General features: G+C 44.8%; 1 protein-coding gene across 2 annotated transcripts in view; it reads right to left on the bottom strand.

The window, feature by feature from the left end:
- Positions 1-23,635, bottom strand: part of MTMR8 (myotubularin related protein 8) — a 92,182-nt gene that overhangs the window by 5,540 nt on the left and 63,007 nt on the right. The window contains exons 10-13 of one of the 2 annotated variants that reach the window (XM_088478214.1): positions 16,538-16,587; positions 1,409-1,609; positions 612-737; positions 1-127 (exon numbers count right to left, since the gene is read on the bottom strand). In XM_088478214.1, coding sequence (XP_088334340.1) covers positions 1-127; positions 612-737; positions 1,409-1,609; positions 16,538-16,587 — 504 coding nt within the window. The remainder of the gene's footprint in view (positions 128-611; positions 738-1,408; positions 1,610-16,537; positions 16,588-23,635) is intronic. The other variant, XM_088478215.1, reaches the window with a different exon arrangement.

The following is a 23,635-nucleotide window of genomic DNA, read 5'->3' as shown; positions in this document are numbered from 1 at the left end:
ATCCTCCATAGCAGTTTTACTCGTTTCCAAAGTAGCCTTCCTGTTCATGCATTCAAGCAGGTAATCCAGGACAGACTGCCTTGGGTGCATTCCCTGGTCAAAACGGTTGTACATTCCACACCAGAACCTTCACAAGCATAGAGAAATAGCGGATGCAATAATTTCTATACAGATATGCATTATAAAAGGACAGCCATACATAAGTAATAAATAGCATCTGCAAAGACACATAGTTTTTCAATGCCTGACAATATTTTACAAATGATACTCAAAATTCCATGTATTTTCTTTACGATTTAGCATAACAAACATAGAAATAAATAGCATATCTAGCAAGCAAAGCTACCCGTACATAAAGTGGTATTTTGGTCAATGCACTGTAGCATATGTAATACTTCCTACCAGACAAAAAAGCTAAAGCAAGGACCATGCCAATGCCATGTGTTATCTGACTTAGCACAGAGCCTGAATTGAGGGTTAGTGCAAATTGGCCAAACAAAGCCACCAAACAAGATTGCAATGTGTCTTCCTAATATTACTCAGCTACAAAGCATTGCTTCCTTTTAGGTCGTGCAAACAATCATTAATTGGGCTCGATTGGGACTACTTACTTGAAGCAGAATGGAAGCGTACTTGGCTGGAGAGTTTTATATGCATTCGGAATATACAAGGGGTTCACAAACTCATGCTTCCGTTGCAAAAGAAATGGCCACAATGAATGGGTATTTTCATATATTCTGTTGGAGATTAGATTGTCATTATTGAAGAAAAACAAATATTCTGTTAGGTAAAAATTAAGCTTCATATATTTATAGTGGAAGAGACCAATAACATTTTGCTCTTGTACAAAAAGTGGACGTCACATCAAAGCTTCTAACAAACACACTTTTGTCTTAAAACTATTATTAAAGTAGTGGTATGAACTTCAAGACAAGTGTACTGTAGAATTGGGATTGTCCTAAACAGTGCCTGCCACTTGAATAAAAATATCAAGTTCATGTTGTACATTCCTTATTTAGTAGACAAACTGATTTCAATAAATGGCACATGCAAAATATCCTAAATGTGTACTGTGGAGGAGTCTGATGGCTTATTAGGGGCATGTGGAGAGGTCTGATGGCTTATTAGGGGCATGTGGAGAAGTCTCATGGCTTCTTAGGAGAATGTAGAGGGGTCTGATGGCTTATTAGGTGCATGTGGTCTGGTTTTGCCATTAATAATATCGCTGCTTTAAAATACAGCAGCAAAATAGCCGGAAAATCTGCACATTACAAACTCGTTCCCTACATTCCCCTCCACTGTTTGTAATGCACTAGCACAAAGAGAGTAATCTTATAGGTGCGTAAAAATAACTGTATAATGCATATTAGACAAAGGTGCTTTGGCTTTAACAGATAAAGTCACTCACTTGAGGTCCTGGCGTTCCTTCTGGGAATTACCAATAAAGTTTCCAAACTGACAGGAGAAGACATGATCATGAATTTCTAATAGATACTTCTCACTGAATTCAAAGGCACACGGGAACTGCTCCATTAGATGCCACACACATTCCACAAACTGCGTGAACACAGGTGATACTTCTTTAGGATCAACATCTAAATGACCACATCTGCAGGAGAAATAAAACACTCAATATCAAAATAGAATTGGCACCACGGACCAACATCAATATAAAATAATGTTCACTATATTTATTTTAACCATTCCAACAATGTCTGTATATGTACTTTTTGCCCTCCAACAGCGGGCTCAGTTTAACAATCCAAATGTCACATTTCTGACAACTCCTCTGTAGCCCAGTTTTTGGCAGGCCAGAAGTATGGCACCAAAAACTCACTGCTTGAAGAGTTTCAACAACAGAGTTGGCATCAGCACCGAAGATCAAACACAGCTCGTGCCTAGGGCCTTAGAAGTTTAAACGCTCAATTTCATAAGTTACTGCCACTTAGGCAGAAACTCCTGTACAGCACACATTCTTGTGCTAACAGCAGCTACCAGACACTGCTCTATATGGACTTCTGGGGGAGAAGAGGGAGATCTGAGAGAGGCCAGAAGAAGAGCAGTTGGTGCCGGTTAGTGGAATCATCCTATGTCATCAGGTGGTACACTACTAAGCTGTAGCTACGTACTGCAGAGGAAATCTGTCGAGTAGCATCTGGAAGTCCATCCAACCAATATGTCTGCCGACCCTTTCAGTGTGAATGTCTATCCTGTTAATGGAGGTCATTTGCAAAAGTGTTGCTCCAGAAGCACAGAATCCATTTGTGACTATTTCAGGACAACTTGGTAAATTTTTGTGCTTTGAGCATGGAGATCTTTATGGCAAAATTGTGGCCTTTGCAGGGGTGACATATTTTGCCTGTTCTGAGAGGAGCTGAATGGATTTAGGCATTTGTAGCTAAATGCAGGCTAAACACACTTGTGATTGCCATGGAGGACTTGCAGTAAAACCACATCGGTTATCAGGCAGAAAAATCTTACTTGTGTTTGCCAGTGCCCCATACAGGTGCGTGCAAAAAACTAGCAAGGTTGTATTTTATTTATTCAGTTATATATATATATATAGCATGCACATATTCCGCAGCTCTTTACAGAATATTTAATCAGTCAAGTCAGTCCCTGCCCCAGTGGAGCTTATCACATAGTACACACAAACAGTAAATATAATGTTGGTTTTTGCCAGCATCCAATTAACTTATCGGTAGGTGTTCGAGTGCCCAGAGGAAACCCACGCAAACACAGAGAACATACAAACGCCGCACAGACAGGGCCTTGGTGGGATCGAAGCCAAGATCTCAGTGCTGTGAGGCAGTAATGCTAACCACTATGCCACCATGCTATCCTAATCATCCGATATATGTCTAGCCACATATCATGTTGAAACCTCATGACATTAAAATCACCCTTATGTATCCTACAAGGAAATCCTTTGAATAAACATATACTTATGATACATTAATTATTTGGAGAGGTACTGAAGAAAAAGTGAACAGGTTAACTCTGGAAATTCATACCAATAATTTGAATTTTAACTTTACCTCTAAAATGAATAAAGAAAAGACTGCATTTTTAGGCCTGGTTCTTAATAATGAGAGATATGGTAAGAACTTAACTTTGTTATCTCTCTTTCTTCGAAGTCCATAGGGTCCACAGGGTTGACCTTGGGGTATAGGTTGGGGAACCAAATCCGGGCACCACGCAGTTAAAGCTTTCAGCTCCCAGGATGCACTGGATCCACTCTCCCTATAACCCCGCCCCCGAGGCACCTCAGTTTGTAAGTAGCCAAAGGCCAGAGGAGGAAAGAGAGAGAGAACAAAAGACTGGAATACTCAAGAACCACACTCACATAGAAGGACACGGGAAACCGGTGACCAGTAACATAGCCAATATGAAGACAGGTGCGTCAGGGCGGGTGCCCTGCGGACCCTATGGACTTCGAGGAAAGAGATAACACAGGTAAGTTCTTACCATATCTCTCATTTTCTTCTTAAGGGTCCACAGGGTTGACCTTGGGGATGTCCCAAAGCAGTCCAATTAAGGGAGGGAACGCTCCTGTGCTGAGAGGAGAAACGTCACCCAAAGGAAGCATCCTTAGAGGCAAAGGTATCTAATGCATAGAACCTTAGAAAGGTCTGGAAGGAAGACCACGTGGCCGCCATGCAAGGCTGAACAGCCGAGGCGCCACGGCGAGCCACCCATCGAGGGGCCCAAAGACAGAGTAGAAAAAACATCAACAGAAGCCGGAACAGGAAGGCCCTCCTCTGTGTAGGCCCCTGAGATAGTCATACAAAGCCATGGAGCCAATATTTGGTAACTGGCAGGCCATTCTTTCTTGTGAAATCCAAAGGGCACGAATAAGGAGTCGGATTTCCCTAAGGAACTGGAACAGTACACGTGAACCCTGAGAGCCCGGACCACAGCCAAAGAGGTCTCAACTACCGACAGGCCAGGTGACTGAAAGGCCAGTACCATAAGTTCCTGAATAAAAAGGAATTCAGAAACTACCCTAGGAAGAAAAACAGGGCGAGAGCGACTCACTGCCCTGTCTAGGGGAAATATCCAGAAGAGGGAGCCACAGAAAAGCGCCCCCATTCTGACACTCTCCTGGCAGATGCAAACGCCATAAGAAAGAGAGTAAGTAATAAACCATGTAAGGTTTACCAAAACTAGTGGATTAAATGAAGGCCCCCGGAAGGCCCGAAGAACCACTGCCGAATCCCAATGAGCCTCTAGGTGGGACAAAGGGAGGTAGAATCCAGAGAACACCATGCAATTCTACACTGGAACCCTACTGACAATGCAGAGACCTGCACTTCCAGGGAAGCCAGGCGGAAGGCTAGACACAATCCATCTAGAAGGAATGCCAGGACTCTGGAAATCCTAAATACTTGAGGATCGAAGCTACTGGTACTATACCATTAGAAATATACATGCCACACTCTGTGGTAGATCCCAGCAGAAGCTGGTTATGCGCTCTAAGCATCCTGAAGATAACAGAGCCAGAGAATCAGTTGGACCTTAGTAGGGACGCAGTCAAAGACAGACTATCTAGGTCCTGTGAAAGGCAAAGACCCTGAGACAACACGTTGTGGCAATGGAGAGACTCCGAAAAACTAAGTACCAGATACGTCTGGGTCAAGCTGGAGCCACCAGCAGGATAGTACCTCAGTCTTGAACTTCCGAAAAACTTGAGGAAGAAGGGAGACCAGAGGGAACATGTATGCAAACTAAAATATGGAGAAATAACCAAGTGTCAAGAGGGGGTGTGAACCAACTAGCTACAAGACAAAATGTATATAAACTGATGTGTGCATAAACTGATAAAAAATGGACACAGCTGCCTGCCACCTAGGAGTATGCCACCACTCCCAATGAGCACAGGGTGCCCAGAAAATGTAAAGAACGAATAGGTGGGATGGCGCTAGTATCACTTAGAAAACATGGTATAAATGCATAAAATGTTTATTGTAAATTTAGCAGCACTGAGTATCAGCAAAAGTATCAACATATAAAAATACAAAAATACAATGAGCTAATATAAACACACTCTGCACCAGATAGTACGTGTTGCCAATCAATGAATGGTATAATAGCAATTATGTATCACATGAAAAATGATGCAACAATAGCCAGGAGGAATGAATGATGACATTGATGTTCCCAAAGGGCTGGTAATTGTGAAGCTCCAAAATAGTTGCCTGATTGGGATAGACCAAAAAATATGTGTAGATATAATATGTATCCGTATGTGGTAGATGATAAAAAATAATAAATGATGATAAATAAAAATATGAAAGTCAGTCAATGAGACAAATAAATCCGGATAGCATATGGATAATCCTGTTATATAACTCAGGTTTACCGTAAAGTATGTGTTGGCCAGTGTGAGGACCATTAGACAGCTCGAAGTTCCAATATGTGGATTGGCAGGGTAGAAACGATCAATGTCCCACGGCCCTGAACGGAGTGCAAATCGGTCACTGCGGCACAACCCCAGAGACTGGCGTCCGTTGTAAGGACTACCCAGTCCGGGATCCAAAAATGGGCGACCCTTGTGTAGATGAGATGGCCCTAGCCACCTAGATAGAGACAGACGCACCTCCTGAGAGAGCGTCAGTACCTGAACATTGATCCGATGGAGAAACCTGTTCCACCCAGAGAGGATCAGTTTTAGCGAAGGCCTGGAATGGAACCAAGCATATACCACTGTCAAAAGTGGACCCCACAGATTTCAGAACCTGCATTACTGAGTGGATGGACACTCGTCAACTGTGGAGACTTCTGCGCACTCGTAGTTGAAGAGTGAAGATCTTGTCTAAAGTCAGAAAGATTCTCTGATCTTGAGAATCCAGCAGGGCTCCCATATGAATCATTCTCTGTGAGGGATCAGGGAGGACTTTTACCAGTTGATTAACCATCCGTGCTTGTAAAGGAAAGCAATGGTTAGCTGTAAGTGGCGTTGAAGCACCTCTGGGAATCCTGATAAGCGTAGGAGGCAGTCCATATACGTAGCATTCGGATACCCTGTGCCGGTGGGCTGTCATGATAGCCTTAATTCCGGTGGAGTTGTGGACAGTACAAAGGGCAGAGCCCGAAAATTTAGAAGTGTTGCTGTAGCATAGCAAACTGGAGATAAAGCTGAGTAGTGGACGCTATAGGTACCTGTAGGTACATGTCCTAAATATCCAGCGTAACCATAAAGCCCCCAGGCTCCATAGTTTAGAAGATGGTGCAAAGGGTATCCCTCCTAAACGCTGGCACCCTTAGGAATTTGTTCAGGGATTTAAGCTTGAGGATAGGCCGATGAGACCCATTTGGCTTCTGAACCAGAAAGAGTAGAATGATATGCCAGCGGGGCAGGCATAATTACCCTTGCTTACAGCCAGGACTATATAGTTTTCTGGATTTGTAAGGCCTCGTTCGGGTCTGAAGGAGGGCCTGTGTAGAAGGACAGGTGGGGAGGCCATCTGAGAAATGAGAGGGTGTGCCTGTGAGAAACCCCCTTCTCTTACCCAAGTATCCATGGTGGTTTGACACTAGCACTGGGCGAACTGAAGAAGTCGGCCTCTCACTCTGAGATCCCTCAGATGAAGGCCTGTCCCGTCAGGCTGAGGATTTATCCTCAGGTGTAGAAGCAGGGTGTATGGTGGTCCAGGTCTGCTTGGTTCTGGGTATGACGGCCCTCGAGGAGGCCAACTGCCTAGGAAAGGACTGACCATTAGGCTTTCCTTGAGGACAAAAGGACTTAACAGATTTAGTCCGAGGTCTTGTAGTGGAAGTAGCTAATAATAGCAGAAAGCCCGTTTGTGATACTGCCAACGCTGCTAAAATCTCGTCAAGGTCAGGGCCAAACAAGATCTATTCCATTAGGGGGCAATCCTTTAAGGCCTATCTTGGAACCGACCTCTGCCTTCCATGAGCGCAGCCACAGGGTATGGCGGGCAGATATAGCGGCGGCCAAAACCCTTAGTGGTGGAGATCGACAACCAATGTTTCTCCAACATAGGAAACTCCCATCTTGAATGTGAGCAACAAAAGACATCTGATCCCCAGCAGCTTCTGAGGGAAAAAAAGTCTTCAAATGCATCAGCCCAGCTAACACGTCAGCCAATAGCCATGCAATAGCCATGGTCGGATGTGAAACAGCCACTGAAAGAGAGTACATTGATTTCAGGCAAGCTTCCACCTTCCTATCCCCAGAATCCTTCAGGGAAGGGATGGAAGGCGTAGTACCACTTTTTATCAAGCGAATAACATGAGAAATCACCGCAGGCGGTGATTCCCATTACTTGCAGTGACCCTCAGGGAATGGGTAACAGGAGGCCAAACGCTTTTGTGAGTGATACCTCTTATCTGGCGAATGCCAGACCCCCGCCCTGTGATCCACCATCTGGTCATAGAGGGGGAAAACAACCGAAGACCTTTTAACCTGCGTAAACTGAGGGTGTTTTGATTTAGATGCAGGTTCGTAATACTCTATGGCTAAGATGAACGTGACCGCCAGCACCAAAGCAGGGATATCAATACTTGATATAGGCTCCACCTCGTGATGAAGGGAATCGGAGTCAGAAACATCATCCATCTCTCCCTTGTCCATCTGTGTCAGATAGCAGTGCAGACTGGGAAGACACCACAGGGCGTTTAGACGACTTCTTAAGTTAGTCCTTCTCTAAAACGGTGTGAAAGGCCGTAGCTTTAGAGAAGACACTGACCCAGGGTGGCTGTTGTGGAAATCCCTGCAAGGGAAATGACAGACTGTAGTGGTACCTGAGGGGATTGCATGTACTGCGAAAAACCCTAGTAGGGAGTGACAGTCTGTGTCACAGGGGTAGACTGCAAGAACTGCGGGATACCCTGAGAGGAAGGGATGGCATGTTGAGGTAACCCCAAGTGGGCTACAACTGTGAGGGCCGCCAGGCGATCGGCAATAGACGCCAAGGTCTGAAAAAAAACCCGCCAAAATGGGGGTTCTTTAAGGGGCCCGGCACCTTCCTGAGTCAAATTCACACCTGCAGCACATGACTTGCAGGATAGCAAAATGGGTGCAGTATCATGCTCCATTTCCTGGTCAGACATATCTGACTAACAATTATTATGGAAATATCAAGCAGCGCTATACTGGTCCTGACTGGCGCTAGGATTAGCTGCAGGGACTCACTATCAGCATATGCAACACACAGTTCCACCTAAAATATGGCAACCTGCAGCACGCAACACTCCGGATAAAAAATGCTACGTACACATAGCTGGATTCAGCGACATTTCAGCGCCTTTTATCCAGCTTATAATACACACTACAAATTCAAATGACAAACTTAAAAAGCTCACCCCTAGCAGGCCAAACCTCCGGTGTTCCACACGTGCGCTGCCCGACAGCAGTCACACAGGAAATCACGTCATAGTCAGCCGCTAGTGTAGCCATGGTGATATGTGTACAAACTGATACAATGAATTGTTTACAATATGTAACAAGCAATAAGGTGATCACAGAGTGTATACATACTCTGTGCTCAATCCGCTAAGTGGCTAAAAACAGTGTTTGCACCATCAATGTGAAAATCGATAAGAAAATCGATATATAAATATAAACTGCGGCAAAAAGCGGTGATTATGACAAAAACACCATGAACATTATCTACATCTATACACGAACGACTGACAACATGAATAAGACATAATTTAACACACACAATGCTGGACATATGGAACAACATCAATTGAAATACACAGTAATACAGTAATATACGTAGTCTTAAGACATATGGCAATAATCTGTGCCCGCTCAAAGTCATCCCTCAAAACATATGCCTGCAACCAGGCCATGAATATCCTAAGCACATCTGTTTTATAAACCTAATATGAAGCGCTATCAAATAAGCCCCATAGAAATGTCAATCTACTGTCTAAAAATACACCACTGAGTATTGCATGAATAACTAACTAACTGCTTATACAAAAACACTGTAGTCCTAAAGTCTCATTTAAATCACGAGGTGAAAAAGTATCTAACCTCATGATCCAATTAGCTTCACATTGCAACAATTTCTTACCACGGTCCCCACCTCTGTTTAGGGGAGGCACGTGGTCAATAATGCGATAACGTAACATCGCAATGCTGTGTTTAGCCTCAGAAAAGTGTCTCGCTACTGGCTGGTCACTAGTGCCAGTAGCAATAGCAGCCCTAATAGCCGACCGATGTTGGGCCATACGAACTCTAAGGGTGCATTCTGTCTTCCCTATATACATTTTGGAACATGGGCAGATGATCGCATAGACAATGAACGAGCTAGTGCATGTAAGACGATAGCGTATATTGTATTTCACACCTGTGTATGGATGGAAAAATGAGGGACCTGTCTGTAAATAACTGCAAGTGGTACAGTTGGAACATTTGTAGCAACCCAATTTTGGATTACCCAAAAAGCTGTTTTTCTTGGATTTACCCAAATGTGTGATGTCATTACGCACTAATATGTCTCTAAGGTTTTTGCCCCTGCGATAACAAGACATCAGGGAAGAATTATTAAATGGTTGTAAATGATTGTCAGTACTTATAATCGGCCACAGAGATTTAGCTTGTCGGTTAATAGTAGAACTCATGTGATTAAAGGCATTAACCCATATGTGCCTGTTGGACTGAGCATTTCTAGTGGTCACACAACCTACAAGGAGTTTATCTACAGGAATTGCCAAAGCTTTATGTTTGGCTAGTTCCAGAGATAATAGACTGTACCCTCTTTGTAGGAAATTGGTCATCATATTATCTAGTTGTTTAATCCCTTCATCACGGTCTTTGGCTATTCGCAAAGCGCGCAAAAACTGTGAGAATGGCAAAGAATCTTTTAACGGTGCTGGATGTGCGTTACTGGCCAATAAAACATTGTTCCCATCGGTGGCCTTGATAAATAGCGAGGGAACTAATCTGCCTCCACACTTAGTGACCGTTACGTCTAAAAAATTCACCGTAGTGAGACTTATATGATACGTAAATCTCGCTGGTCTGTGCAACTCATTATATTTCTCAATCATATTGACAAATGACTGTATGGAACCTCCCCATACTATCAGCAGATCATCGATGTATCGGAAAAAAACCAATATGTTTTTAGCAATATTTGGATCAGAAAAAAATGCTTCATGTTCGATGGCAAACATATAGGAATTTGCGAATCGTCGTTTTAAATCTCACGGACTATATTGAGGAAGCGTCCCGGCAACTCAGTGATGCAGCTACATATAAAAAGCTTGCACAAGATCCAACAGCAATTTTCAAAAGGGAATTGGATGCTGTATTGGATGAAGCTTGCCGTATGGGAACTATTCCACCTACCATCAAGAACATTTTGGAAGTAAAGTTTCCCATCAGACCACTCTTTTATTTGATTCCAAAGCTGCATAAAGATCCCATTAGGCCGTCCGTCCGGCCGATTATTGCTGCTCGAGGCTCGCTGTACCAACCTACATCTACTTAATTGGACGCCTTGTTGCAACCTTGCGTCCAAGCTAGACCATCATATTTAAAGGACACCAATACTTTGTTAAAGGCTTTTTTGGATCTCCAGATTTACCTCTTGATTGTGTGTTATGTTCGGTAGACGTATGTAGCCTCTACACGTGTATCCCCCATGGGGAGGGTTTACAGGCTACTAGGAATTTAATCCATGATAATCCCTTATTTAAAGGTATCAATGAGGAAGTATTCCTACAGTTGTTAGAATTAACTCTGACTAGAAATTACTTCATGTTCAATGGCGCTTATTATTTGCAGCTGTCCGGTTGCGCAATGGGGTCCAATGTGGCCCCATCTTATGCAAATTCCTGTATGTTTGCCATCGAACATGAAGCATTTTCTTCTGATCCAAATATTGCTAAAAACATATTGGTTTTTTTCCGATACATCGATGATCTGCTGATAGTATGGGGAGGTTCCATACAGTCATTTGACAATATGATTGAGAAATATAATGAGTTGCACAGACCAGTGAGATTTACATCATACAAGTCTCAGTACGGTGAATTTTTTAGACGTAACGGTCACTAAGTGTGGAGGCAGATTAGTTCCCTCGCTATTTATCAAGGCCACCGATAGGATCAATGTTTTATTGGCCAGTAGCGCACATCCAGCACCGTTAAAAAATTCTTTGCCATTCTCACAGTTTTTGCGCGCTTTGCGAATAGCAAAAGACCGTGATGAAGGGATTAAACAACTAGATAATATGATGACCAATTTCCTACAAAGAGGGTACAGTCTATTATCTCTGGAACTAGCCAAACATAAAGCTTTGGCAATTCCTGTAGATAAACTCCTTGTAGGTCGTGTGACCACTAGAAATGCTCAGTCCAACAGGCACATATGGGTTAATGCCTTTAATCACATGAGTTCTACTATTAACCGACAAACTAAATCTCTGTGGCCGATTATAAGTACTGACAATCATTTACAACCATTTAATAATTCTTCCCTGATGTCTTGTTATCGCAGGGGCAAAAACCTTAGAGACATATTAGTGCGTAATGACATCACACATTTGGGTAAATCCAAGAAAAACAGCTTTTTGGGTAATCCAAAACTGGGTTGCTACAAATGTTCCAACTGTACCACTTGCAGTTATTTACAGACAGGTCCTTCATTTTTCCATCCATACACAGGTGTGAAATACAATATACGCTATCGTCTTACATGCACTAGCTCGTTCATTAAAATACAAGCAAATAGAAACGAGCGCTTCAATATTGGATTAATATATATACTTATGATTGGTATTGTCCGTAATTCTTCTTAGTTCTTATCTTTTTCTCAGATGTTTTCAAATGGATTTTTTCACCATATATAAAAAGAGTAAGAGATAACAGGAAAAGCTAATAGTGTAGTATTTCTGTGATCTTAAAAGTCCATATATAAAGTCACAAACATGATCCCTTCCACATATAGAAAATGGGGTTTGGTGTTGATCTATTGATAGAAGGTCACCCACAAGTGCAAGTTCAACATAGGACGCTCACAATCAAGCTTACATCCACTGGTGTCTACTATACATATAAAGGTTTCTTTATACTTCTTTCCCTTGTGTATCCATTTATGGTAATCAATAGCGTTATCACACCACGTATAAATCCAAACAATAAAACGTGCTTACACGTATGCTTACACGCATACTGTAGTGGGTCCTCATATAACGGTTTCTTTTGTAAGCATACATGTATACCAAACCCCATTTTCTATATGTGGAAAGGATCATGTTTGTGACTTTATATATGGACTTTTAAGATCACAGAAATACTACACTATTAGCTTTTCCTGTTCTCTATTACTCTTTTTATATATGGTGAAAAAATCCATTTGAAAACATCTGAGAAAAAGATAAGAACTAAGAAGAATTACGGACGATACCAATCATAAGTATATATATTAATCCAATATTGAAGCACTCGTTTCTATTTGCTTGTATTTTATTGTGACTATAATAGGTACTGATAACACCTATTTGAAACAGTAGCAGCTTTGTTGCAGCGCGAGGGGGAATCACTATTTTTTGACCTATTGTATACTAGCTCATTCATTGTCTATGCGATCATCTGCCCATGTTCCAAAATGTATATAGGGAAGACAGAATGCACCCTTAGAGTTCGTATGGCCCAACATCGGTCGGCTATTAGGGCTGCTATTGCTACTGGCACTAGTGACCAGCCAGTAGCGAGACACTTTTCTGAGGCTAAACACAGCATTGCGATGTTACGTTATCGCATTATTGACCACGTGCCTCCCCTAAACAGAGGTGGGGACCGTGGTAAGAAATTGTTGCAATGTGAAGCTAATTGGATCATGAGGTTAGATACTTTTTCACCTCGTGATTTAAATGAGACTTTAGGACTACAGTGTTTTTGTATAAGCAGTTAGTTAGTTATTCATGCAATACTCAGTGGTGTATTTTTAGACAGTAGATTGACATTTCTATGGGGCTTATTTGATAGCGCTTCATATTAGGTTTATAAAACAGATGTGCTTAGGATATTCATGGCCTGGTTGCAGGCATATGTTTTGAGGGATGACTTTGAGCGGGCACAGATTATTGCCATATGTCTTAAGACTACGTATATTACTGTATTACTGTGTATTTCAATTGATGTTGTTCCATATGTCCAGCATTGTGTGTTAAATTATGTCTTATTCATGTTGTCAGTCGTTCGTGTATAGATGTAGATAATGTTCATGGTGTTTTTATCATAATCACGGCTTTTTGCCGCAGTTTATATTTATATATCGATTTTCTTATCGATTTTCACATTGATGGTGCAAACACTGTTTTTAGCCACTTAGCGGATTGAGCACAGAGTATGTATACACTCTGTGATCACCTTATTGCTTGTTACATATTGTAAACAATTCATTGTATCAGTTTGTACACATATCACCATGGCTACACTAGCGGTTGACTATGACGTGATTTCCTGTGTGACTGCTGTCGGGCAGCGCACGTGTGGAACACCGGAGGTTTGGCCTGCTGGGGGTGAGCTATTTAAGTTTGTCATTTGAATTTGTAGTGTGTATTATAAGCTTGATAAAAGCGCCGATTAAAGGCGGTGAAACGTCGCTGAATCCAGCTATGTGTACGTAGCATTTTTTATCCGGAGTGCCGCCATTTGACGGAGTAGGTGTCAGTGTATCCCCGTTTGGAGGTCACAGTGAGGAGGGCACCCGGTCCAGTTACATGTATACCTTTGAGTGCCGGATCTTGGGGAGTTTATATATATATATATATTAGTCTCAGAACCACCCTAAGTACACCTGTATGAGGGCAGATTGTTAAAGATAAGGGATAGATATACGCTGACAGTTGAGAGGAAAAGCACAGACAGTCAGCGCTAGCATAAGTCACATACAATGCAGAAATATATATACATACACATTACATACAACATACTGCAAATGGCACTACAATCAACTGCCCAGATTCAGTGTCTGGGTACACTGACCCAAAGGCGAGGTACGCAGAGGGACTGGACCCAACGCCATCCTAGGAGATCTGTGCTGCACCACAGAGATAAAATGGCCGCCGGAGACCTCAGAGGAAGCGTGGCCCAAGGAGGAAGCAGCTCAGCAAAGCCAGACATTAGACTGGAAAGGCGCGCTGAGCTGAGGGGAGAAGCCGCTACAACAGGGAAGGCCGTCTCCCCTGGCTGAATATTAACCCCCCCCCCCAGATGCCGGCTTCCCGCGTCGATACTGTCCCTGGTGGTCTAGTGGAAGCGCAGGGTATGGGGGGGCCTGCATCCACCTCAGCAACTCTGGTCTGTCCCCTGAGACAATGACTGCACAAGCGGTGCAGTCATTGCCTCCGGTGACCCGCCTTATCTTATCCCCGTAGATCCGGCTGCAGTCTGGGAAGTCCGCAGGGCCCGGCTATTCCCGCCGAGAAGCCCAGATCAGTACTGGCATTGCGGCCCCAGCGCGTTGTTCAATGGACAGTCTGTTGCTGCATGCTCTGTGGAGATTAAAACTACCACAAATCAAAAAATAAAATTAAATAATATAGCTTTAGGGGCTGCTAAACAGCCCCCTGTGATAACAGTGACCAGACTCCGGCCGGGCACCTACTCAAACTGAGGTGCCTCTGGCTCGGGGGCGGGGTTATAGGGTGAGTGGACCCAGTGGTGCCTGGATTTGGTTCCCCAATCTATACCCCAAGGTCAACCCTGTGGACCCCCTATGGACCCTGAAGAAGAAATAAGAAATACAGTGATGGCTAAAAGCATTGACACCTAGACACACACATCACGGAAGAAGACAGTTACCTTGACTACCCTAGTTACCATCTAAACAGTTGGAAGGATAATATAGCTGTTTCACAGATAACAAGTATTAGGCATTGAGAACTTTGATTAATAATCTAGGATTTTTGTGATAAGATTTCACCCAATATCACTTTTGGAGAAAAATAAAGTTCATCAAGTGCAAGAGGCAGACCGGCAGATTTTATTGAGCTATGAGGCAGAGATGAAGAAAAATAATGAAATCATACTCCTCACCTAGTGACCTAGAAAGTGGCTACAGCTAAATGGTAAGCTGCCACAAAAGGCTTCTGGCATTATTAAAGCCTGTACATTTTGGCACAAAGAGACAAAATCAATCAAATGTAATAAATAAGAAAAAAAATTAAAATGATTTCCTCTTGTAATGCCACATTCATTGGAATATGGATATGGCTGGAAAGTCGTATGTAAAACAAAGACAATTAAAGACTGGCATTCTTCAAAATGACTATTACAGAAAGCCTTAAGCTGGGTACACACCGATCTGCCAATATGGAGTGATGGGATAATTGCATAGATGTTTATGCAGGAGCAATAGCCGATGAAATGTTCCAAAACACACTTGCAATCCCCTTGAAGAAAGGACACACAGAGCTAAAATAGCTCAGTGTCTACAGAGTGCACACTGATCCGATAATCGTTTAGAGGATCGAAATGTTGAGAAGAAAACAGCACAGCCACAAAGTGGTAGAGCACACAAACTCTCAGGACAGGTCCCCCGAGAGCTGAAGTGTGAGAAAATCTGCCCTTGGTTGCAACACTTACTACAGAGTCCCTAACTGCCTCTTGAAATAATGTCAGCACAGGAATGAATGGTTGGGAGCTTCATGGATTTCAGGACTGGTGCTTGGAGAAGCCTTAAAAATCCAGCAATTTTAGGTCATTATGATCTAAGACAGCCAAATTGTCAGAAAAATTTACCATGTGTGTGGAAAGGTACAAGATCTCTTATCCAGATGAGAATGTGCGGCGGCAGTCTGGACGACGTGAAAATAGTCACAAGTCTATTTGCTTTATCAACATTTCGGGCTTGTGACTATTTTTTTTCAAGTTGTCCAGAGAGCCACCGCACAGTTTCAGTAAATAATCCGTTCCCTGCAAGGAAAAGTAATTGGGGAGGCATCGGATGCAAGTAATGGTGCATACACACGGTCAGATTTTTCCTTCAGATCTGAACGATAAAGATTTAAAAATCGTTCAGTTGTTCATATCTGAAGGAAAATCTGACATATCTGACATGCCAGAACGATGGACGATGGACGATGAACGATGCGCGTTCCCGTTTGTCAGATAACGATATCTGACATCTGATGTGTTTGCAGTCAGACTTGGACGATTCCATTCATTTTAATGCAGTCAAAAATCGTGCAATCGTTCAAATCTTTGGTAAAATCGTTCATCTGACAAATCTGACCGTGTGTATGCTCCATAAATGATATATAAGCAAGGGAGTGCCGGCTCTGTGCATAACATAATATATATAAATATTTTTGTTTATTATTTTTTACACCCCCCTCCCCTAAGGTCTGGAATCTAACTTTAATGAATTTTTAACTCTCAAAATCATTTTCTAGTAAGAGGTCACTTGCTGCTCAGTGCTTTTTACACCAAGTCAGATTATTATGTATTAATCTGATAAGATTTAATTTATGAGAAGAGAAATGCAATGAAAACAATGTAGAGAATGGAAAACATGTCTGATAAGAGTGTATGAAACATAATTTACCTTTGAGTGAATTTGTGTCCCAGGCATATCCATTCCTTTTCAATAAGTACCTTTGAAAATACATTTTAGAATATTAAAAAAAAAAATGTTATCTTAATAAATAATAAAGTCAATAATTTTAAATAAAATGTCTGACTGACACAGGGCTTAGCTAAGCTAAGAGGGCATATGTCCTTCTCCTGAGGACAACCTGAAACGGAAGCTGTGCGATGTATTGCAGGGAGGAGCATTCTGTTCTATAGTGTGAACAGTTTGGTATTTAACCCTTAGGGGTCAATTCAATTAGGTGTGAGTTGGGTCCTGCGAACCGTTCTCCAAGCACAGCAAGTTTCAGACGCAATTCAATTGCAAACTGGCTTTTCCAGAGGAAATTTGCGTTTATATGTGCACACATCCTGAGCAGGTCAAAATCATAACAGATTTCGGTAAGTATTCTAACCCTTACCCTAACCCACCCCTTCCGCAGCCTAACCCTCCCCCTAACCCTATTACTTAGCGCCGGAATGTGTCAGAATTCGGACAGTCGGGTGCAGCAGTCAGTATTGTGACTGTCGGAACCCTGACTTCCAGGATAAAGGGTTACATCCCTTTTCCTGTACCCCAAACTGCTAGAAAGACTTTAATTTGATATAAAACAATTGCTGGCTTTTATTTTTCAACCATTATTAAATAGCACAAAAAACAGCCATTTCACAGCCATTAAGAACCTCCAGTAGTTTTGTTATGGCCAGTAACAGCCGTCTATATGGTCCTGCTATTTCAGTTGTCACTTTTTTGGGGTCCAGGATGGTTTCCCCACTTTTTCACTCTTCTCCCAGTTCTCTTTTTGTACAAAATGTGTACAACCTTGCCGCAAGAAGGGCACATTGGCGTTTCTAAATGGATTACACGTTTCTCTGGTGCACACATTAGTGCGAAGTGTGCGCATTTCATGAAAGAAACTCGCATGAGCAAATTCGCACCTAACTGAATTGACCCTTTAGTGGTAGAACCCTAGCGGAATGCGCTTTACCCCAATGCCCTGTATCTATAAATACTACATGAAAGAAGGAATCTCATAGGCCAATAGGGGAACACAAGCACCACCCACAGTTGAAGAGGATTCTTCAGCAAATCAAGGAGAGACAGTTGCCACGGGTCATCTGCAGCAATGGATATGAAGGTCTGCTTACCACCTTTGCATCACTAGAAGGCTAGCAATGTCACTAAAATGACAACCATTGGCATTTTTTACAAAATCTTAGGAAGAAAAACAAGAGTGAAGAAAAGTGACAGAGTGATCTACACAGGGATCACACCATTGCATCCACCTTGAATGTTTGCGGATTCAGTTATTGAAACGAATAAAAATGAACCTTGTGGTTTAAAACAGTAAGATCTATCTTTGAAACACCCAGTGCCTAATGAGCTGCTAGAAGACTTACAGGGGGGCGATTCAATTGGACGGCTATTTGTTTTTGGCGCCCGACGGAGCAATTCAATTGTTGCTCTGTTCGGATACGATATCCGCCTGCATTTCTCCTTGTGCTCTCAGGAAGGTGCGAGCAAAAATGTGCAATAAACCTGTGGTTAGGGTGTCCAAACAGCAGTTTATAGGACTGTAGACTGGTTTAGCTATTTTACGTTGTTAAACAATGTCTAATTAGGTGGGATGACCGAGATAATTAGTGGGCATAAAGAACAACTGAATTGCAACACTGGGCCCCCCTTTATTATCTCCACTCACAAAACAACTGAATCGTCCCCATAGATACAGAAACCACCCTGTTGGGTCCAGGTCTGCCGGCTGCAGTACTGGATATTCATTGTGTAGCTGGCAAAACACTGAGGATCAAGGTGAATATCAGACCAAACTGTCCCCAGTCTTGGATGCTGGCATAACCATTGGATAGGTGAGAAGTATCCATTATGTGAAAGGTGCCCCTCATGCAGGAGTTTTGATTATTAAACTTACGAGACATGACCAAAAGCAAGTTGGGTACTGGACCCCAGCGCTGATAATGCTGGCGGTCACAATCCCGGCAGAGTAATCTAGACGGTGGAAATCTAGACACATGGAGGTAAGTATCCTAACCCTAACCGCCCCCCCCCCCCCCCCAGAGCCTGACCCTAACCCTCCCCTCCCACCCTAATCGTCAGGATCGCAGCCATCGGGATTCTGACTGCTGTCGGGATTACGGTGCTGGAATTTTGACCACCAGGATCGCGACTACATACCCCAGATGCACAGTTGAAAACTACACCAACAACAGTGTTTCTAACGTTCATACTACAAAAATGTGCAGACATTTACAGTTGGGGCTGACCCAATTCTAAATCACAGTGTTAAAATAAAGCTTCCAAGTATTTGGCTGCTACCTGTAGCATCTCATTTAAGTTAGCATTTTTTTCTAGTACAACATGGTTTGTCTATGGACAAATAAGCATCCCAACTATAAATGAGGCCCCATGTAACTGTTACAAGCCAGCAATACAGAAAAAGAAAATATGAGATATGGTAAGAACTTACCTTTGTTATCTCTATTTCTACGAAGTCCATAGGGTTCCACAGTATACCTTGGGTAGACGTGATGACGTTAGGCATCGGGTACCATAGAGTTAAGTTTTCAGCCTCCCAGGATGCCCTAGGGTCCCCCGCCTATACCCCGCCAAGGCATCTCAGTTACGTACCAAGCCATAGGCCGGAGGAGAAGGAAGAGAGAGAAAAAAGATCTGGACACACACAAGAATCACATTCTCACCAGAGGGAGATGGAAAAAACGGTGACCAGAGTAAAGCCCATCTGCAGCACAGGTGCGACAGGGCGGGAGTCCTGTGGAACCCTATGGACATCGTAGAAATAGAGATAACAAGGGTAAGTTCTTACCATATCTCATATTTTCTACTTCAGGGTCCATAGGGTATCCACAGGATACCTTGGGGATGTCCCAAAGCAGTATCCTTTAAGGGTGGGGATGCTCCTGTGCTGAAAGGAGAATCCGCCGCCCGAAGGAAGCATCCTGAGAGGCAAAGGTGTCAAACGCATAATACCTCACAAAGGTATGGACCGAGGACCATGGGGCCACCTTGCAGATCTGGACTGCAGAGGCACCACGTCGAGCAGCCCACGAAGGACCCTCAGACCTAGTGTAATGAGCCCTCACAGAGGAAGGAACCGGAAGGCCTTCATGAAGATAAGCTTCTGAAATGGCCATACGAATCCAGCCTGCCAAAGTCTGCTTTGAAGCAGGCCAACCCTTTTTACGGAAGCCATAGAGGACAAACAAGGCGTCCGACTTCCTAAACAAAGAAGTGCGGTCAACATAAATCCTTAGGGCCCGCACAACATCCAAAGTGGCCTCACCCACTGAAAGATCAGGTGAGTTAAAAGCCGGCACAACGATTTCCTCGTTGATGTGAAAACTGGAAACAACTTTAGGAAGGAAACCAGGAGGAGTGCGCAGCACCACCCTGTTCCTATGAAAAATCAGAAAAGGGGGTCTACAGGAGAGAGCCCCTAAGTCAGAAACACGTCTGGCCGAAGCAATGGCCAGAAGGAAAATAGTTTTAGCTGTCAGCCATTTGAGGTCCACTGAGCCCAGTGGTTCAAACGGCGGTCCCTGGAGAGCCCTCAGGACCACAGCTAAATCCCAAGGCGCCACCGGTGGAACAAAAGGTGGCTAAATTCTGAGAACACAATGCATAAAGGTGCGCACATCAGGGATTGCAGCAATCCTACGATGGAACCAGACGGACAGGGCAGACACCTGCACCTTCAGAGACGCAAGGCGAAGCCCATGGTCCAGTCCCGCCTGTAGGAAAGCTAATACTCTAAGACCAGGGGTCTTCAAACTTGGCCATCCAGATGCTGTGGAACTACACATCCCAGCATGCACTGCACATAGTTTTAGCATGCTGTTATATCAAAAAGGTGGCAGTGCATGCTGGGATGTGTAGTTCCACAGCAGCTGGAGGGCCAAGTTTGAAGACCCCTGCTCTAGACAGACGGAACTCCCGAGGAGCATAACCTCTCGGCCGACACCACTGGAAGAACGTATGCCACACACGATGGTATATTCTTGCAGAGGATGGTTTCCGAGCCCTTAGCATTGTTTGCACTACAGAGCTGGAAAACCCCCTGGACCTTAACATGGCCGTCTCAACAGCCACGCCGTCAAAGACAGCCGAGTCAGGTCCGGGTGAAGACAAGGACCCTGTGACAGGAGGTCCGGACGTATCGGCAACCGCAGAGGAAAGTCCACGGACAGTCCCTGGAGGTCTGAGAACCAGTGCCTCCCGGGCCACGCGGGAGCTATCAACAGGACCGTCCCTCCTTCCTGTTTGAATTTCCGGATTACCCGTGGAAGAAGGGCAAACGGAGGAAACAGATAAGCAAACCGGAACGTCCACCGGACCGACAGTGCATCCACCAGAGATGCTTTTTCGTCTCTTGTGCGAAACCTGTACAGCGGCAACTTGTTGTTGTGCCGTGACGCCATGAGGTCGATCTCCGGAAGATCCCATCTGTCCACCAGAAGTTGAAAGACGTCCTGGTGCAGAGACCATTCCCCCGGATGAACGTCCTGGCGACTGAGAAAGTCCGCCTCCCAGTTTAGGACTCCCGGGATGAAGACTGCTGATATGGCCGGGAGATTACGCTCCACCCATACCAGGATCCGTGACACCTCCACGAGAGCCGCCCGACTTCGGGTTCCTCCTTGCCGATTTATGTAGGCCACGGTGGTAGCGTTGTCCGACTGGACCTGCACTGGGTGACCTTGGAGAACCCGATGTGCCTGCTGGAGAGCATTGAATACTGCGCGGAGCTCCAAGATGTTTATTGGAAGCTCTGTTTCCGCCCGAGTCCACCTGCCCTGGAACAAGTGTGGACCCGTGACTGCTCCCCAGCCTCGCAGACTGGCGTCCATTGTCAACAGGACCCAATTCGCCACCCAGAACGGACGACCCCTGTTGAGATGGGTCGTCTGCAACCACCAGGCTAAGGACAGGCGAACCTCCGGAGTGAGCACCATCATCTGGGATTTTAGACTCTGAGGCAGTCCATTCCATTTGGACAGGATCAATTGCTGCAGAGGTCTGGAGTGAAACTGGGCATATTCCACCATGTCGAATACCGACACCATGGAGCCCAGTAACCTCATCGCCGAGTGCAGAGACACACGGCGATTCTGCAGACAACTGCGCACCCTCAACTGCAAGGCAGAGATCTTTTCCCCCGTCACAAAGATCGTTTGCTGACCGGAGTCCAATAAGGCTCCGAGGTGCAGAATCCTCTGAGACGGGATCAGGGTGGACTTCTGCCAGTTTATCAACCAGCCGTGCCGTTGCAGTACCGCAATGGTCAGGTCCAAGTGGCGTAGAAGGAGCTCTGGAGATCCTGCCACCAACAGAAGGTCGTCCAAGTACGCTAACATGCGGACTCCCTGCAGCCGCAGGGAAGCCGCCATGACCGCCATCACCTTGGTGAATACACGTGGTGCTGTCGCCAGCCCAAAAGGTAACGCCCGGAACTGAAAGTGGTTGTTGCGGATTGCAAACCTGAGGAACTGTTGATGGCGTAAAAGAATAGGGACATGCAGGTAAGCGTCCTGTATGTCCAACGACACCATGTAATCCCCAGGTTCCAGCGCCAGAATGATGGACCGTAGGGTCTCCATTCGAAACCTCGGCACCCGCAAAGACTTGTTGAGTGTTTTGAGGTTGAGGATCGGACGATACGACCCATTGGGTTTCTGCACCAAAAACAGATTGGTATAGAAACCCTGGCCCCTCTGGGAGAATGGAACAGGCACTATAACTCCAGCCTGGAGCATAGTGTGCAAAACCTTCCGCAGTTCCACGGCTTTGTTCCGGTCTGATGGAAGACCCGTGGTGAAGAATCGAGACGGGGGACTGTGCCAAAAGGAGAGGGCGTACCCGTGAGAAACCACCGTGAGAGCCCAAGTGTCTGTCGTGGTAACCGACCAGCACTGGGCGAACTGCAGCAGGCGGCCTCCCACTTTGGGATCCCCCAAAGTGAGGCCCGGACCGTCAGGCCGCAGGCTCGTCATCGGGCTTAGGGGCCGGAGGCCTGTTTCCGGGGCTTGGCCGATTTTTTGGGGCCAGTCTGTCTGGGAAAAGACTGCGTCTTAGGCCTACCCTGGGCCCTGTAAGGCCGAAAGGACGACGTACCTGAACCGGAATGCCGATTTGGCTGCCGCCAGCGTGGCTACGATTTTGTCCAGATCCGGACCAAAGAGGACTTCTCCATTGAAAGGCAAAGCTTCCAAGCCCTTCTTGGAATCAGCGTCTGCCTTCCAAGATTGCAACCATAAAGGTGCGACGAGCAGCGACAACCGCCGAAGAAATCCGAGACGCCAGGGTACTGATATCCAAGGCCGCCTCATTGATATAAGTGGCCGAGTCCCGGAGATTGCCTATCAACTCGGTCTGTTCAGCCGAACAGTCGGAATCGAAAGACGTCTCCAAATTATCAGCCCAGTGCTCCATAGCTCTGGCTACCCAACAAATGGCCATAGCCGGCCTAGCTGCCCCCCCCCCCCGCAAGGGAATAAACGGACTTTAGGCAAATCTCTACCTTACGGTCCGTAGCATCCTTCAAGGAAGACATGGAGGGCATGGGCAATGTGGCACTGCGGACTAGGCGTGTCACATGAGAATCCATCTGTGGAGGGGATTCCCACTTAGAAAAATAAGTATCCGCAAACGGATAAGCCACCGCCAAGCGCCTCTGAGGCGGATACCGTTTGCCCGGATGTTTCCACGGCTCCTCTAAATGGTCTACTAACTGACCCGAAAGAGGAAACACTGTGGCGTCACCCTTAATATCCTTAAAAAAGGCATATTTAGATTTTGAAACCGGAGGATTTTCATCCTCAATCACTAAAGCTGTGCGGACTGCCAGAATAAGTCCAGGAATATAAACCTTGGACCTAGCGTCCGACTCTTTAGTACGGAGAGGTTCCTGGTCCGGAAGATCCAGAATCTCCCCATCAGACGTCACGTCGTCATCCTCATAAGGAGCGGACAGAGACGCCACCGACCGCTTATGCGGTCTCAACACAGACTCCCCTTGTAACACGTCCGACAAGTGCTGTA

Source organism: Taudactylus pleione, unplaced genomic scaffold, assembly GCF_031769625.1.
Source record: "Taudactylus pleione unplaced genomic scaffold, aTauple2 ptg000211l, whole genome shotgun sequence".
Taxonomy (NCBI): domain Eukaryota; kingdom Metazoa; phylum Chordata; class Amphibia; order Anura; family Myobatrachidae; genus Taudactylus; species Taudactylus pleione.
Note: the sequence above shows the minus strand (reverse complement) of the source record. Positions and strands in the feature narration are given on the sequence as shown.